Consider the following 18,160-nt stretch of genomic DNA (forward strand, 5'->3'; position numbering starts at 1 on the left):
GTACTTGTACATAACATGTGCAAGTTCAAACCTTTCACAGAACTGTGACTTTTGAATAATTTTATTCTTGTTCTAAGAAGTGTCCTAACCATAGGGATAATTTCTTTAAAGTATATTACTATTTATATTTCTCTTAGCAGGGACTTTTCCTCAAATCTGTTTCTCTTTAAGCTTTCTAATTTCATGTTTTACCGGTATTTATTGCTAATACTGTAGTCATTTGTATATTTAAATTGTTCTACAGCCATAAATCAGTTGACGCACACCTTGGGCAAAATTAACCCGGGGCTAGGACACAGGCAGCCTGGGCTCCAGCCCCAGCCATGCCCTCACATGGTGGGTGGTGTGGATGAATCTCCAAATCTCAGGTGCCTTGTTTTTCTCACAGATAAATAAAGACCTCTCAGTCTAGATGATTTCTATGTTCTGTACAACTGTGTTTTATCTGATTCTAACGTTATTGAATGGGCCAGTTATGTTTGAGTATTATTAACTGCAGAGCATTTTTCGTCCAGAGTGCATCCAACTAAGGATTCTTTAAGGTCCTCTCTCTGGTTTCCACGTCAGCAGGATAACTCAGCTGTTGTCATGATAATGCTTGTCATTATCCCCACCCTTGTCCTGCTCCTGGGACACATCTGTGGCTTCCCATCTCCGTCCTTGAGACCTGTCTTCAGTGTGTGTGGCACACCAGACATGGAAGAGGTAGGAAGAAAGATAGAGCTTGACACACCAAGCAGTGGGTATTAATGAGCTCCCTTTCCCTGGCCTTCATAAAGAAGATTAAACTGTTTCGTACAGTCAGAGATCCCTTGTTTCTAGTTATTTGGCTATGGCAGTGTAACAGTTTTATTATTAGGTATGTTGGGAAAATGGATCCTTCTGGTTATGGAATATTCTGTTTAAAAGTGATAACCTCTCGTTTTGTGCTTGACTCTTCTGACACTTGACCCCTCTCCCCAACCTCCACCAGGAAGTTTGCTACTTAGGAGTATGTCCAGACCTCCTAGGAATTAAACCTGCCTGATCAGTAATTTCCAAAGGGACATTTTAATTTTACTTTAAGAGTCTTGGAACCTTAAAAAATCAGCCTATTCCTTCTTGCTTCTTTATCTTCTACTTTTTAGAGAAGAATCAGGGGCTGAAACTGTAGAGGATGACTTATTGAGAAATGATATGCCGGAATTTGAGCAACATCTCCTGACAGCAAACCCTTCAGCCAGATGTTCAAGGTGCTAGAAAACATTGGTGCCCGAATTTATGACATTGTGACATTTGGTTCTATCCTTATGCTGTATACAGTTGTCCTTTACTGTTAAACATAAGTTTTGTTTTTTGTACTTAAATTTTTTTTGCCTCCTTTTCATTCTTAACATCTCCCCCTCATGTCTGTATGTACATATGCTGATATATACATAGGTCCGCATGGGGCTTCCGTAACGTCGTGAAGTTGGAAAGCAACAACAATGCCTGTCCTTGACAACTTTTTGATTTTTAAAATTGTAAATAATGTTGTCTCCCCATTTAGAATTGGACTTTCAAGCCACTGACTAGGAAAAATTCCTGGGAAATCTCTGCATTTGTGTCAGACTTCACTGCAAAACAGGTATCCCTTGTTTTAAGAAAGTGTGATTAAAGAATATGTTAAAAGGACAGATTTGGTAGGGACTTTCCATGCATGGCTATATCCTAGCTGACACGATGGCACCCAAATGTGATACAGGTGGCTCAGCGCTATTAGGACGTGGTAAACGCCCACCAAGAAGAAGGCCAAGGAGCAGGCTGGCAGAATTTCCAAGCCAAGAATTTTCTAGCCACTTGAGAAGGCATTATGACTTAGTATGGTGGTCATAGGTACCTCAAACTCAACTTTTCTAAAACCAGATTTGTCATTTTTTTCTTTCAACTTCTTCTTCCTCCTATGTGGGCAGTGACATTTCCTAGAAACCTAGAACTTCTCGGTTCCTTTCATATAAATAGTCACTAAGTTCTGTCCATTCTAATTTCAGATTCATTACCTCTTTCCATTCCTACTTAGTGAAGAATAGCGGGTGCTCAGATGGAGGCCCAGTTCCTTAGCCTGAAGCCTAGGGTCCTTCATAATCTGACCCCAGGCTGTTCGACCTCATCTCCAGCTACTCTACTCCACGGTTTTCCTTGAACACTTCAAGCTCATATCACAGTCCATTCTATTCATTGTGTGTGTATCTCCTTCATTGCTGGACTTTTAAGTTCCCCAAGGGAAAAGACCAGATCCTTTTTGTCATTCATCTTTATATCCCACTGCCTGATACAGAGCCTGGCACATAGAAAGTGTTCGTTTAAAATTCATTCATTCATTCAACTTGTATTCACTGAGAACCTACTGTGTGCCAGGCACTGTGGTAGACCCTGGGGGTGCTGCAGTGAGCAGAGGCCCCTGATGTTCTCACCTCAGCTTGTATTCTGACCAGGGTGTAACAGTTGTGAACAAATGAATATATCATACCAGGCAGTGATAAGAGAAATGGAGGAAAATAAAGCAGTCTAAAGGGTTAGAAAGTGTTGGGGATAGTGGGGAGGAGGTGGCATTTTAGATTGGGTGATCAGAAAAGTCCTCTAATGAGGTGACAGTTGAGCAGACACCCGAATCAAATGGGGGTGTACCAAGTAGGTGTTTGGGACAGGAGCAGTCAAGACAGGAGGCACAGCAAGTACAGAGTCTCTGAGGTTTACCTGGGGAATAGCCACGGGCCTGCGTGGCCAAGCGAGCTGGGAGGAAGCAGTGACACGGGGTCAGGGAGGTATGGATGGCATCGTGGGCTGTGGAAAAAGAGGCAGGATTTTTGTTCCAAGTGTGATGATGTCATTAGGGGAGAATGATGTCAACAGATTGGTATTTTAAAAGAAGCCCTCTGGCTGCTGTTTAGAGAATAGGGAAGCAAGAGTGGAAGGCGGGGGATGGGTGTTAGGATGCCATTACAAATGGTCCAGTTGGAAGATGACCGCGACTTAGACTCACGTTTGGCCAATGAATACATTTTGTGCTGGGCTGTGGGGAAGGGATAAACTTCCTAGAAGCTATGGCTTCTGTTACATTTAGAACTCCTTAATCTTTTATAGCCACAGGGCTGACTTCTGTTACAGTATCTCATACAGGGTTTTGGGGTCTCTCTGTGAATCTCTGAATTTTATTTGAAATTTAATGAGGAATGAACCATAGGTTGAGATAGAATTCACTAATTTGAGAGCTCTCTCAACGTTGCTTGAATATATTTTGCTTCAGAGCAAAGTCAGGTGATGTGTATATTTGTTTTCTGTCATGGCTGCTTTTAGATCAGATATTTGCCTAAAAGGAGTAGCACAAGTCAGGTGGGGAGTGAGGGTGGATAGTAAAACGATGAATTAAATATTGCAGGATATATTGATCCACTGGTGGTGTAAAGATTTGAAGAAAAAAGAAAAGGAGCCATTGGATAGTTGGGATGTGGGGTGGAGTTGAAAGAGCTTTGTGGTTGAGGCATTTTGGGCATGGAGTAGAATATTCTGGCATAAACAGTTATATAGAGTTATGGAGAGAGTGGTAGAATGGTCACCAAGTAGGTTCTTTGAAAACTGATCTCATACCAAAAGGAAAGGAGCTAGAGAAGGAAGTGCTGTTGGCAGATCCTGCTTAAGACTTGACATCTCTATTCGGAACTGTTTCTGGGGGCTTCCTTGATCCCGAAGGAAGGAACAGATACAGTTTTCCAGTGTGGCTTTCCCAGGATTACACTCTGAGAGTACTGCAGTGGATTTTTAGATGTTTGGCAGCAGTATGTTTTTTATGTTGGGAGACCGCTTTGGAAAAGACTTACTTTGTATTTTATCGTTTGGTAAATGCCCTGGGTTTGGAGGCCTTATTTGTTAGGAGGGTGTCTGCCAACATAACAAGGTTTATCTACAGCATTTGCCTCTCTCCTGTGAATGGAATGTAATTTCCAAGGACAGAGCCTTGTGCTGATTGGCAACTGCTGCTGTCAGGTGCTAATTTGATTTTTTTGTTTGTTTCTTTTGTGTCTTATTCAACAGGCCAGACTCCACTAACATTTATCTTTCATTTTACCCCAGTTTGATTCCATCAGTGTTTCTTTTCACATTAAGTTGATTGGATCAAAGTACTTATCTCTTTCCTCTTCTACTCCCCAAGGTAGTTTATGACCACAGTTACTGTCAACATTTTTTCAGTTGTTTTTAAGTCTCTGATGGTTGTGACTAAGTTACGTTCTTGAAAGCTGTTGATGTAGAGCATTTGAGATGAAGCAGGTCCCTTCAATAGAGTTTATTTTCCAAGTTCCAGAAGAGCCTTTTTTTTAAGGCTGTTTCACTTTATTAGAAATCGATGGTACGTTGTGGACCACTAGGCTAGGCTGGTCTCTAATGGAACTTCAGGGCATCTTTACATTTAGTAATTCGTCAAGAATTATTGAAGACTGGTGCTAGTGATGTAGCAGTGAGCAAAGCAAAGCTACATAGAGGTTATCTCCTGGGGGATTTTTGTTTGTTTTCACAGTAACATCTCAGGTTTTTAAAGTGTGTGTTGTCCAGACTCTATCCTAAAGTATAAAACTCATGAGGACAAAAATTCCCTCATGTTATTGCTTTGGGGGCATCTAGCACATTATTTAATTGGCTGATAGACTGTTATATTCCTCTCCAGCCATAAAGCAAGTTAAGAGCTCATGGATCGTCCCTTCCCTTCCTTTCCTCTCTCTCTTCACATGTACCTGCATCTATTATATACTTACCCAAAGTCTGTTTTCTTCTGTTCCTTTTCATCCATGTTGTCAAAAATCATTATCGCCCTGTTCAAACGGCAGATTCCAAACATTTGAGTAACGAGAATTTTTTTTTTTACATGCACTGTCATTTCATCCAATCAACTCTTTAAGCAGTGTGTTCTCTTGTCTCAGTGAAGATACCTGAGACACAGAAAAGCTGTTGACTTGCCCAAGATCCCACACAGAATATTTTGAGGATTGAAGGCTTTTCAGTATAAATCCAGTCTCATAGTGTCCTGGTATAATAGGCATCTGTCCTCTGGAAATGTGTTTTCTTAGCAGATATAGTAGCATAGATTCAACATGCAGAGGACAGATAGAATGAAAACAGATCAGTCCTGTGTTGGATAATAAGGTTAATGTGTCATATACCATCCAGGAGACATTCATACTTGCCCCAGGGTGGACCTGCCAAACCTGAAAGCTCTCCCAACTTGGCTGTTCCACAGTAGTTTGTAGAAAGCGTACTGAGTCCTGTCCTACTTGACTGCTGTCCTGTGACCTCCTAGGTATGGTGTGGCATGGGCCCTACTCACCATGGGTCTGGGAAATGCCCTCTGCCTCCATGCAGTCACGCTTTTCCACTGAAGACTGCTGACCAGGCGCGCCCAACCTTAGACTTTTTCTTGCTGTTTCTAGCAAGTTTTCTCCCCTTGATTCTGACCCTGGGCGGCAGAGCCCGGGGTTAAGATCCTGTTTTCCTTCCTGGGGACCTTCCCTGTCCCATTATCTTCCCGTGTAATCTGGGCGTCCTAGGCTTTTGCAGGCCTCTGCTCGCCCTCCTTGGAGTGGGGAAGGACAGTCACTCTAGGCACTAGATTCAGTTCCAGGCTCTACCTCACTTCTCATTCTCACTTTGTTAGCTCACAGATGGTCTTACCCACTTTCACCTCTTCTAATTTTTACCAGTTTAGGTCTCAAGACCTAAATACTAGCCTAAACCCTAGGAATTGTAGGGAAGCTAAATTCAGTAATTCCAGCAATTTAGGTTTTAAGTTAACATAAATATTATAAGAGGCTTTTTAAACTGAGACTTAGGATAAAAGGGAGAGAAAGCAAAAAAAAAAAAAAATTGGTGCAATAAATTAGTTTTCATGAGTTAATTTTTATTTATGACACAAAAGGAAAAACTAAGTAGTGTATCTTGCCTGTAGGCCAATTAGAAGATAAACAAAAAAAATTTACTTATGTTGCCTGAGATAAATAATGCTAGCATCTGGTTTCATATTCCTTTTCATATTTTTCTGTATGCTCATATAGGTGTAATCTACATATGTGTGTATTTTTAAGTAGTATCACATTTGCCTTGTATTTTACAGTGTGCCCAGGGATCAGATCTCTTTCCCTCTTCTCTTAAAAAACCACCAGGGATGTCTGTCTAAGTATTCATGCTCTTATTTAGAAGTCACCACATATGTCCCCCCTCAACCTGTTTGTATCATGGTAGTGGTAGTTAAGCATTCCGTTATACTGTAAATCTTACTGGTTTGAGATCATCTTATCCCTACAGCCATCTACTAACTGAGGTGAATATGGTCAAATTACTTAAATACTTAGAGTAGCATTGTTTCCTCACTACAAAATGGGGACAATAAAATAGTGTCTTATCTCAACGTTGTTGTGTGGATGGAGTGAGATAATGTGTATAAAGCACTTAGCTGAGTCCTTGGCGTCCTCCTGGTTCCCAAGCCTGCCTCGCCCCCATCCTCATCTTAGTAAATGGCATCTCTGTCCTGCCCCATTCTCAGGCCAAATGCCTCGGTTTTGTTGTTGGTATTTGCTTCCACCCGACATCTGGTCTGTTAATCCCACCACTTCTCGCCACCTCTGTTGTTGCCCTGGGTCTAAACAACGTCGTCTCTTACGTGGGTTGTTGCAGGAGCTTCCTACTGGTCTCTCTGTTTCCATTCTTTTTTCCCTTAAGTCACTTGTCAACTCGGCAGAGAGATTGTGTCACTGTACAGTAAGCTGGTGTATGTCACTCTTCTCCCACCTCATACAGTTTTGTTTTTTTTTTAATAATTAGTTTCAGTTTTACTTTTTAAAAAATTTATTTATTTATTTTTGGCTGCGTTGGGTCTTTGTTGCTGTGCACAGGCTTTCTCTAGTTGTGGCGAGCGGGGGCTACTCTTCGTTGTGATGCACGGGCTTCTCATTGCCGTGGCTTCTCATTGCGGAGCACGGGCTCTAGGCGCGTGGGCTTCAGTAGTTGTGGCACGTGGGCTCAGTAGTTGTGGCTCGCGGGCTCTAGAGCCTAGGCTCAGTAGTTGTGGCTCACAGGCTTAGTTGCTCCATGGCATGTGGGATCTTCCCGGATCAGGGCTGGAACCTGTTTCACCTGCATTGGCAGGTAGATTCTTAACCACTGTGCCACCAGGGAAGTCCCCTCATACAGCTTGTAGGTCAGAGGTCCTTATGGTGACCAAGGAGGTCCCTCCAGACCTCATGTCCTCATGCACTCTGCTCCCTGACCCCTCTGCCAACACCCACACATACTAACCTTTGTTTGGAATCTTCTTCCCCAGATGTCCTCATGGTTAACCCCCTCATATACAGGGACACCTTCCCTGATCAACTTAGCCCCAAATTGTAACCTCCCATCCTCCAATGACACTCTTGCTTCATTTTACCCTTTAGCACTTACCTAACATGCTGTATATCATCTATCTTGTTTATTGCCTGCCTCCCCCCCTAGAATATAAGTACCACAGGGCAGGCTTTTTGTCCATTCTGTTCACTGCTGTATTTCCAGTGCCCAGAATAATGCCTAGCATAAATATATATTTGTTATGAGAATAAATAAATAATAATAGCAGCAGCTAACATTAATTGAGTATTGCACTATGATGATTACTGTGCCTAGAATTCAGTAAATGTTAGCCATTGCTGGTGAAGTATGTGCTTATTATGTTTTTAGAATCCAACCCCCTGTTAAAAAGAAAATGTTACTTTTAAGGGTAATCCTTTAGCTTAAGAGCAAACATTCATTGTTGAGTTCTGCCCGCTGTGACTGAACAAGCCTTAAGAATGTGATTCAAGGTGAGTTTTGGTGAAGGGAAGGAATGAAGAAAGATCTGTATACATATACGTATTTGTGTTATGTGTACACATACATATTTGTATTATGTATACACACATATGTATATATGCGCACATACTATTTTTGTTAATAGCCTAAAATACTAACAAGAAATGTAACTTCTTTTGTTTGGTACTTATATATGCAGCAGTTTCTGGAGGATACTTGATTTTAACTCTTCATAACTCAAGTAGATCATATGTTGTCTTTCATATCTTACAGCGTAACATTTTTTCTTTATGTTACAATCTATATTTAACTCAGGAAATAATATTTTTTTAAAAAGATGGCTTAAGTGGGGACAATTTTATAATATGATCTGTTCTTTGCAAGTTCCCTAAACTAGTATGGATCATTTCCTGAACTTAATTCTTGCATTATATTGCAGACCTTTTACATGGGACTTAGAAAAAAATATAAGCCACTACCTTTTTTTTTTTTTCCTTTTAACTTGACAATTTCATTAGTGAAAAGAGGAACTAATTGAAAATCTGGAGACCTGGGTTTTGTTGTGGCTGTCTCATTGACTGACGCTCTGGCCCCAGGCTAGTACTTAAACTCTTTACATCTTACTTTTTCCTTCTGTAAAATAGTATATGCTAAACAGCAATGTGGTTAACATAGTTAATACCAAAGATGCAAAAATCTCTTTGAGTTGGATTTTTTTAAGGCAAAGAGGCACCGTGCGTGTACAGACACATTTCTGGGCTGGGTACATGGGTCCCTCTCATTCTCCTGATTCATGAACTGCCATCCTCCTGTGTGCACACCCAGGAAGTATTAGGCGAGTCTGGATCTCCCGGGAGAGCATATGTTTTTACTTTTCTGTTTACTCTACAGCATTTATTCCTTCCTTTTTGTTTTACAACCCTTTCCTTGGGATTTTCCTTCTTAAAGTACCGAATTAAGCCCTGGGTTTTCATAATTCACCATCTGGAGCAGTTGAGACTCCTGTGATGGGTAGAAAGCCCAGACAGGGCAATGAGGAGACGGGGGAGGCAAGGGAGGAAGATGGTAGGACTCACAGTCCTTACTTGGATGAATGCCGCCATCTTGGCAGGTGTCATCACTTAAAGTATAAGTGCAGAAACGATGCAAAGTGAAGGATTGGTGAGCATCAGCAGAGATTCATTCTGGCAGATAAATTAAAGAGTTTAAAGGACAAACATTTATGGGAAGAAGCAGGAAAGCACTGTCAGAGGGAGTAAAAAGTGAAGCTGTTAAGCACAGAACCGCAGGTGTTGCCCATATTACCGGTACCGTCATGAGTCTCACTGGGACTAAAACATAAGTAAAGAGCAGCTTTCTTTAAGAGCTTTTCCTCTAACAGAAGGAATGAGGGCCTCTGTTGGTAATGGTGATGCCAATCTTACTATTAAAAATACCGTAAAATACAAAACAAGTTCTGAAGTGATTTGGAGGATGAAGTAGCTCTGCCCAGTTGGGAACATGTAGGAGGCTTCATGCTGAGGTGGTATTTGAGGTAGGTGGATAGAGTAACAGGAGAGGCCAGGGAAAGAGATTTGCTGGCAAAAGCAAGAAACTAGGGTTTTAGGGAACGGATGAGTGGGGCTCGTTTTGCCCAGGGCAGTGGAATTCAGGTCTGCAAGATAAAACAGTTAAGGTAGCTTGGGGTCATGTTGAGCAGTTGTCATAATCCAGGGAATCCATGGACTAGTAGCAAGGAACTAAAGGGAGGAAAACAGATTTAAGAAACTCTTTGGAGTTAGCTTCAATAGAATGTGGGAATGGGAGTGGGAGGCTATGAAGAAAGTAAAATGGAAGATGGCACCAGGCACCTTCTTTAGAGTAGGTGGTCTCTCAGAGACCTGAGTGACAGGCAGTGTTCCAGGAGTCCAGGCAGAGGGAATGGCTGGCACAGAGATCCTACCTAAGGCAGGAGGGACTTGGGGTGATGTGTTCAGTTGCACCAAGGGCATCGGACTGGAGTTGAGGAATGGCGGGGAGAGCAGTGGGAGGTGAGCTTAAGAGAGAGGCCGGCCAGATCATCTAGGGCCTCATGGGCTTGGCAAAGGATTTGGATTTTATTCAAAATATATCTGGCAACTATTGGAGGGTTTTAAAGGACATACTCTGTTTAACTGTTTCAAACAAAAGATGATTCTGGCTGCTCTTTGTAGAAAGGATTTTAGGGAGGCACAAGTGGAATTAGTGACACTAGGTCAAAGGTCATAGTGGAAGTTCAGGCGAGATAGAATGTTGAGAAATGGATGACATTTCAGAATGACTGACCAAACACTGGGGGGAACGTAAAGCATATCTAACTGGGCACGGACTGTGCAAACGATAATGAAGAATGGACAGTTTCCTTCTGGATACCTAGAAGGATTTTTTTCAGTACTTTAATAACTAACATGGTTATCATTAAATAACTATCAGAAGTGCTTATTTTGTAGAGGTCTGGGTCAATACAAAATATGACATAAAACACTAAGTGAAAAATCTGAGTTAAGTGGATTTTGATATGTAGTTTAAATGTGATTGGATGTTGGCTTATCGATTGGTACACAACAGTGTAGTCTCAAAATGAAATTGGGATTTCTTACACAATTTGAAGCCATTTCCTGAATCTTTTTGTCTTGTGTAATGTATTTATATTTCACCTTAGACTCTCTGAAACTGCATTTTCCCCATCTGTAAAATAAGGATCATAGCCTTGCATTGCAGGTTATTTTAAGAATTAAATGACACAGAGCTTGGCGTAGAGGAGGAATTTGGCAAACCCCTAGTTACTGTTAATAACAGTCTGGGGAAATTCCTCAGTAGCATTTCTCTGAATCATTAAGAAAGATACCGTTTTGCTGGCGAGGAAGCCAATTTCCAAAGAAGTTAATTGAGATGATTCAAATCATCACGCGAGCCTTTGCTAAAGGTAGAGCCAGCATCTGTGTGAAGATAAGCTGGAGACGCCTTGTCCCTGTGGCATATACTGGAGGGACCTGAACTGCGCACCGGCCTCCATGATTGCTCCAGAGATGTGGGCCTCCCTGATCCTGGTCCAGATACATGTGCTGTCCCCCGTGTTTATCGCCTCCTACTTTGGGATTGTTGCTTAGTTCCACTGCTGTGTCTCAGGACCTGTTTGTTTCAAGAGCTGGCAGAGCAGGTCTGAGCACTGAAAGAATTGTGTGTCTTCTGGCTATAGCTCAGAAAGAGACAACTTGCGGGAAACAAAAGAACTTGCCAGTATTTTAATTTTACTTTCCAGTATATTCATTTCTTTCATCGTTTTTTCTTTAGAATTTTAGACCATTGTATCAAATGCCAGAAACAAAGCAGTACTGCTATTTTAAGCCTGTATTTGGTAGTAATTAATCAGGTTCTGTGTACTTTTTCCTCCTTAAGTAGGGATAGTAAAAGGTTTAATAAAGTTATCCTGGACCTAACATAACATACCATTCTAACAAGTCTTAATGATTATCTATAAAATATTAACACTTTTATTCATATTTCCTTATCGAATTTAACAATAATGAAGAAGGGACAGTTTCCTTCCTCTTGCATTATATTGCAGACCTTTTACATGGGACTTAGAAAAAAATATAAGCCACTAAGCCACTACCTTTTTTTTTTTTTAATTTAACAATGTTTTTCTTTTCTGTCAGAGCAAGTAGTAATGAGCCTATTACTCAAATACTTGAGAGAAGAATAATCGTGACCAAGTACAAGAGTCTGTGACGTGATAGTCATTGCAGAGTGCAAGCAGATAGGAAACAGGCTTCTTTCCAACGTGAAAGGAGAGATATATCCCATGTGAGAAGAACAGCATTGTGGTTTTGAGAATTATAATGTGCATATTGTCCTTGGCATTTGCTTAATCTCTGGAAATACCTCATTAATGTTTTCCTCTGTGGCTTTTTTGTTGTCTTGTTACATTTTTAACTACTTTAAACCTTTTTTCTTTAAAGCACATCTTGAACTTTTAAACTTAAGTAAGAAAGAATTCTAATGTGTGAAATTGTTTGATTAAGGAAAAATACCTTAACAGGATACAAGTTTTTGAAACACTTTTATATACTGCTTTTTAAAGTTTATGGTAGGAGATTCTTGTTTAAAATTATACATTGAAGATATTCTAAGCTTACTTTCAAAAAGATTAATACCAAAGATCAGAAGATTCTTATTAATAGTCACTTCCAACTTGTCACCATGTGAATATTGATGGAGTCACATTGATAAAATCATTTGACTTTTTCACTTCAAGTCAAAGAGTAAATGTGACTGAATCTTTAATGTTTGATACTTTTAAAGTATTTTTTGGTAAAGAATTTGTCGTTTCTCATCCATCATCATTTTTTCATATACCTCATTCTCAGATAATCCTAAGTCTTTTCACTGCTCCTCAAATGTGACTCAAGTTTGAGGTATGGAAATAGTTACTGGTGTTTGTGTGTGCGTGTGTGTATCTTATGTGCACCATGAAACCACCAGGCAAAGGGATTTAAGATAGTAATCTTTCCCAAAATGGAGTGATAGGAGTCATTTTATTTGCTTCTCTTCATCTAAAGAGATTAACATATCTAAATAGACTTAACAGTTTTCTGTTGTAGATGCTTTTCGTATAGTTCAAGTAAAATGGCAAGTAATTTCTGTTTGTTTGAACAGGATGGTGAGAGAGGGCATTTTCTTTTTGAGAAAAATGATCATCGTGTCTTACAATGTAAAATTCACGCGGGTATTTCAAGTTATTTTGGTAAGACATTTATAGTCTAGTAATATTCTCTAGTATTGTCCCTCTTTATATTGTTTAATTATACTGTGCTTTTCATCAAGTGAAATTAGAGGCACATACCTTTATAAAAGACAGCTTTATGCTGAATAAATTCTTGCCCTTGGAGGTGGCAAGCACAGCTTTAATAAGAGAAAATGAGACATTCTCTGTGGTAAGCAGTTTTGACCCAGTTTCTAAAATCTGGGTAAAGAGGCACAACACCCAGGCTCTACCCGTACAACCTAAGGACCTTACATGAACTGTGTAGTTATGAATGAAATACTAATACAGTTATGTGGGTTATTTTTAAATTAATTTCTAATCACACAGGCGACATATCACTTCATTCCTCTTGTTAAAAAATACAAACGATACAGATTCTCCTCCAGTAGGAATGTCCATCCTGCATAAAAATAGAGGCACATTGTACAATTATAGAGTGAATGTTCAGTATCCTCAGAGGAAAGCCTGTTCACTGTTTCTAAAAAATGTGTGTTTATTTATGTCAGGTTGCCCTGGGCCAAGGAAAAATTTGAACCCCTCAAGGTTGAAGAGGAGGAGACCCACAGGACTGTGATTCTGGCCTGTGGTAGAACAAGATAGAACAGGTAGAATTAGAAGGGAAGGGACATTCTTGTTCAAGGATACACTTAAGTTTGTACAACTTAATCTAGTTAAAGCCAAACCTATGTGGAAATTGCTATTAGGAGAAGTTATCAAACTCAATATACATGTTCACATATACATATCAAATAATTTCATTAGAACCACCAATAAACTTGAAATGGAAAAGATGTGTGATTCTAATTCTTGCTTATTTTGTGATTCATCCACAAAATGTATACATTTGTTGACTGCCCCTGTGCATGGATGGCAGGGATTTTCCGTACATCATTTCTAATGTTCTTATTTCTGGTTTACAGATTAGGAAACTGAGACTCAGAGATGTCAATAGTCTATCCCAAGGCCACATAGTTAGCAGAGAGAGGTTGGATGCTATCACTGAGACAGGCTCTTTTCTTGGCATCATGCTACCTTGGAGATCTGCTAAGATAATCAGTTTCTGGGATGTACAAGTACAGTGGTTTAATGTCTTTGGCTCATTACATGTCAGAAAAGTTTTGAATTCTCATTTTAATGTCATTGTAATTTTCTGAACATCTTTTTTATGACAGAAAAGACACTCTCTAAATGTTTAACCACAGGTACTGAGTCAGCTCTGACCCATCAGAATAGGCCCTACTTGTACATCAGTTGAATGTCAACTCATGTTTAAGGCCTCAGGAAGCCCAATTAATAGCAATATAGTGTTTTAAACTCCACTGGCATTAAAGTTAATATTTAAAAATAAAAAACAGAATCATTCTCAAAATCCTCACCTTAATCTGCTCTTAGCTATAGTTATAAAATTCTGATTTCAATCTCTCAAGTAGTTTTGGGGTTTGTGTGTATTGTTGGGTCATTGAAAACTTGAAGTAAATGAACCTGCGAAATTTCATGACTGAGTGTCTGCCCTGTTTTTCCCTTTTTCTAGGTCTATTATTAGCAGAAGATTTTTCTGCATAGTTGGCACGCTGTACCTGTATCGGTGTATTACAATGTATGTAACTACACTCCCAGTACCCGGTATGCATTTCAACTGCTCTCCGAAGGTAAACCATTCCTTGCTGTAATTTCCCTTTTTGTTTGTTTCTCATCTTGCCCAGGGGTCCTTTGATGTAGGCCAAAGGTAAAAATTTCTTTAGAATAGGATCAAGTCCCTTTGCCTTCATCTGGGAACGTCACTAAGCAATACAGCTAGGTGGCCCCACCCTTCTTAAAATTCCCAAACCCCAGTGCTTCGCAGCTGGGGAAATACGTGGTCTAGTTAGTGTGATGGAAGCAGTTCAGCTTTGTGTGTGGGCATAGCTCTTTGGTTTCCTGCCATACTTTTAAAATATCATTCGCTCCCTTGATACAGATCCAGAAGCTTTTATATGCGTTTTCCCTCTCTTAGATGGAAGGTTCTGTTTCAAATGATATTTTTTCCTTCTTTCTATTAATCCCTACGGTGGGAATCCGGAACAGCAGAGCTAGAGACACTATTCCTGTCCCTTTGCACCCTCCACCCACCCAAACAAGATCTCTCCTCCCTGGCGGGACATTTTGCTGTATTGATCTTCTCTAGTAGCATAGAAGCTTTTCTTTAAAATAAACTTTATTCCTCTTCTATTGTCTCTACCTTTCCATCAGATTCACGTAATACTCCTTACCCCAACTTTTGCCTTGGAATAATTTCAACTGGGGAGATCATCGGAATTTTATGAAATAATTAACAGGAGATTTAGTTTTAAAAATGTCTAACTACATTAAAGCTTTTTAATGTAATAAGGAGTAGAAGAAGCTCATTTCCTCGATTTGGGTGGGAGAAAAAATGGAATGCTGTGTGTTTGGAATCATTTCTTCACATCGCATTTGTGCTAGTGAAACATCCTTTCAATTTCATCCATTTGTACTTTTGTTACTTCCAGAAGAGACATTCTCTCTGATAGCACCTTGGAAGAGGGCTGAAGAATCCAGTCCCTTGGAAGAGGGATTTTTTTTTTTTTTTTCAGTACGCGGGCCTCTCACTGTTGTGGCCTCTCCCATTGCAGAGCACAGGCTCCAGACGCACAGGCTCAGCGGCCATGGCTCACGGGCCCAGCCGCTCTGCGGCATGTGGGATCCTCCCGGACCGGGGCACGAACCCGTGTCCCCTGCATCGGCAGGTGAACTCCCAACCACTGCGCCATCAGGGAAGCCCTGGAAGAGGGATTTTTAAAGTGGTGTCTTTATCTTTTGAAATTCTGGATCTCTTTAGGTTGCTTGCTTACTGTGGTCCCCTTCCTTCCTAGACTTACATACGTGCTCAGAGAGGTAGCTAGTTTGTTACTGCCCTCTTTCCGTTTTTGCTACAGTCTGTTTCCGTAACTGGAGAAGCCGTCATAAGGCATGAATGATCCCAAGGTTCTACTCGTCTCCATCAGCAATCCTGCCTCTCTGCATCTCCTTGCTCTTTCTTCAGCCCTTCCAAAGAAAGCCAGCCTCACATCTTCTTTATCCTCTATGAAAGCTCTCAGGCACTTGCCTACAGCTCCTGACTTAGACGAAATACCTTGTTGTCACTGAGGACCCAGTGATGTAGACTCCTGCTGGGAGGCTGGCTTGATAAGCAAGTGTGTTCTCAGTAGTAGTTCGGTTCTTAAAAAAGTCTGTGCCTGGGAAGTTTCTCCACCAAGGAACATGTCATACCAGTTTAGGTAGATGTGGGATCTGGTCCAGCCCATGTTGAAGATGGACCCAGCATCAAGGGGTCGTGCTGTGTGTGTGGCCTTTCTCCCTGATCTGGTTCCAGCTTTGTTTCTTCTTAGGACCTCTGCAGCTCCACTCAGTTGCCGGCAACCCCACACTTGGTTAGTATTGGCACTTACAGAGTCAGCTTGAGTCATCAGCACATCCAATCAAGATCCCATAGCTAAATATAGCTTGTGGGTTTTCTTGGTAAAGACAGAGGTAATGGCAGGGACAGTATGCAAAAGCAGACCCAAGTGTGTCACTCGTTTATCATGCTGCCAGAAACCCCGACTAGGGCCATCTTTCTGTGACAGTCTTCTGGAAATTAGAATCTTTAAAGTAAAGTATACAGGAGGGGGTAAGATGTTAGCAAAAATTATTAGTAAAAACTCACTAAATCTAATTCTTTTGTAGAACAGAGTTCTTGGAAGAATGGGTTCAAAAAAACAGTTTTTTGTTCTGAAATTTTTCAACTGTATCCCAGAGAGAAACGAGTATAAGGAGCCACCATGTGCCAGCACCCAGATTCAGTAGTTACCAAGATTTACTACATTGGCTTCATCTTATCTTCTGTCTTTCTTTTGAAGTATTTTAAAGCAAACCCCAGACAATGTTATTTCATTGCTACATACTTAACATGCATCTAAAAATTTTGGACGTTTTATCTCATAACTTTAACGCTGTTGGTACATTCGGCACAATTAACAGTAATTCTTTGGTATTGGCAATTACCAACTCGTGGAATATCTTGATTGTCTTAAAAAAATGCCTTTTTTAAAAAAACAGTTGGTTTGTATAAATTAGGATCCACAGTCTTTATATGACATTTAGTTGTTCTGTCTGTTAAGTCTCTACATTCTAGAGCAGTTCCTTCTCTCCTCCCCACCCCCCGTTTATTTTTTTTGGCACGCGGGATCGAACCTGTGCCCCCTGCAGTGGGAGCTCGAAGTCTGAACCGTTGGACCGCCAGGGAAGTCCCCCTACCCCCTTTTTGTAAACCCCATCAGTAACTTACAGAGATCAGAGCAGTTGTCCTGTAGAATATCCCACATTCTGGACTTATCTGTTTGCTTCTTTCTAGTGTCAATTAACTTCTTCCTCTCTCCTCCATATTTCCTCTAAATAGAAAGTTGGCTCTGGAGACTTGATTCAGTTGTTCTAATTTCTTTGGCAAGAACACTTCACAAGTAAAACAGAATGATTTCTGAAGCTAGACAGAAGACTTGGAAAAGGTCTTGAAGGCGCAGTGCTGCCTCTTGGAGATCAAGCTTAAGAAACTGAGAGGTCAGACAAGGGTCAGAACACTGCACTGGGGAACAGTGTCAGAAGGGAGCGAGAGATAGTGCTCGAGAGAGATCCCAGAGACCACCTCTGCCTACCTTAGAGCCCTACCCAGGGCTTGGTTAGTCAAAACGGAAAGGAACCTTACTGAAAGTCATCCAGTCCAGTGTCTCAATATCCTCGCCACCAAATCTTGATCAAACTCTCTCTGAACCATTGCACAGAGAGGGGACTTATTACCCCGTAAAAATACAAACCTACCCAGTAGTAGAAAGAACACTGAGGTCAGAGTGAGGGTGATGTCGTCCAGCACTTGCTAGCTGTGCAGCAGTTGCATTTAACTTCTCAGAGCCTCAGTCCCTTTGTTGGCAAGACAGGGCTTATGGCACTTTTCATACCATCTTAAGGAGTTGCGAGAGTGAAAGAAGGCAGTAAATACACAGGGCTCTGTAGATGTAAGATGCTGTACAGAAATAAGAAAGCTTGGTGTGGCCATCACGCCTTAACGCCTAGACTCTTATTCATCCAGAGGAAATGTATTTAACGTGCATTAAGCACCTGCTGTGTCTGAGGTACTGGAGTGCAAGGGGGTGAGCAAAGTAGACAGAAGTCCCTGCCTTTGTGGAAAGTGCTTTAAGACCACCTCATCCAAACTTTCATCTTATATAATGTGGAAAATGCTGTGATATAAGGACCTTAAGCTAAGCTGCTGGCCGTAGGGATAAGAGAAGTGGAGACAGATTTGAGCAATATTTAAGTGGCTGAATCAGTACAGCTTAGCAATACATTTGATATAGGGAATGAGGAGAGAAAGGAAGGATTTCAAAGGCAACTGGCTTTTACCACTGGCATAATTATAAGGTAAGGAGGAAAACGGAGTTAATGACTTCAGATTAAACAAATAGAGTCTGAGGTACTTGTGAGATATCTAAGTGGTGGTGTCCAGGCCAACTAGCA

General features: G+C 40.8%; 1 protein-coding gene across 8 annotated transcripts in view; it reads left to right on the forward strand.

The window, feature by feature from the left end:
- SGMS1 (sphingomyelin synthase 1) overlaps positions 1 to 18,160 on the forward strand; it is a 280,487-nt gene that overhangs the window by 244,868 nt on the left and 17,459 nt on the right. For all 8 annotated transcript variants that reach the window (XM_024744803.1, XM_024744799.1, XM_024744800.1 and 5 more), the window contains one exon: positions 14,145 to 14,262. In XM_024744803.1, the coding sequence (XP_024600571.1) occupies positions 14,145 to 14,262 (118 nt within the window). The remainder of the gene's footprint in view (positions 1 to 14,144; positions 14,263 to 18,160) is intronic.

This window comes from Neophocaena asiaeorientalis, unplaced genomic scaffold (assembly GCF_003031525.2).
Source record: "Neophocaena asiaeorientalis asiaeorientalis breed wild unplaced genomic scaffold, Neophocaena_asiaeorientalis_V1.1 scaffold131, whole genome shotgun sequence".
NCBI lineage: Eukaryota > Metazoa > Chordata > Mammalia > Artiodactyla > Phocoenidae > Neophocaena > Neophocaena asiaeorientalis.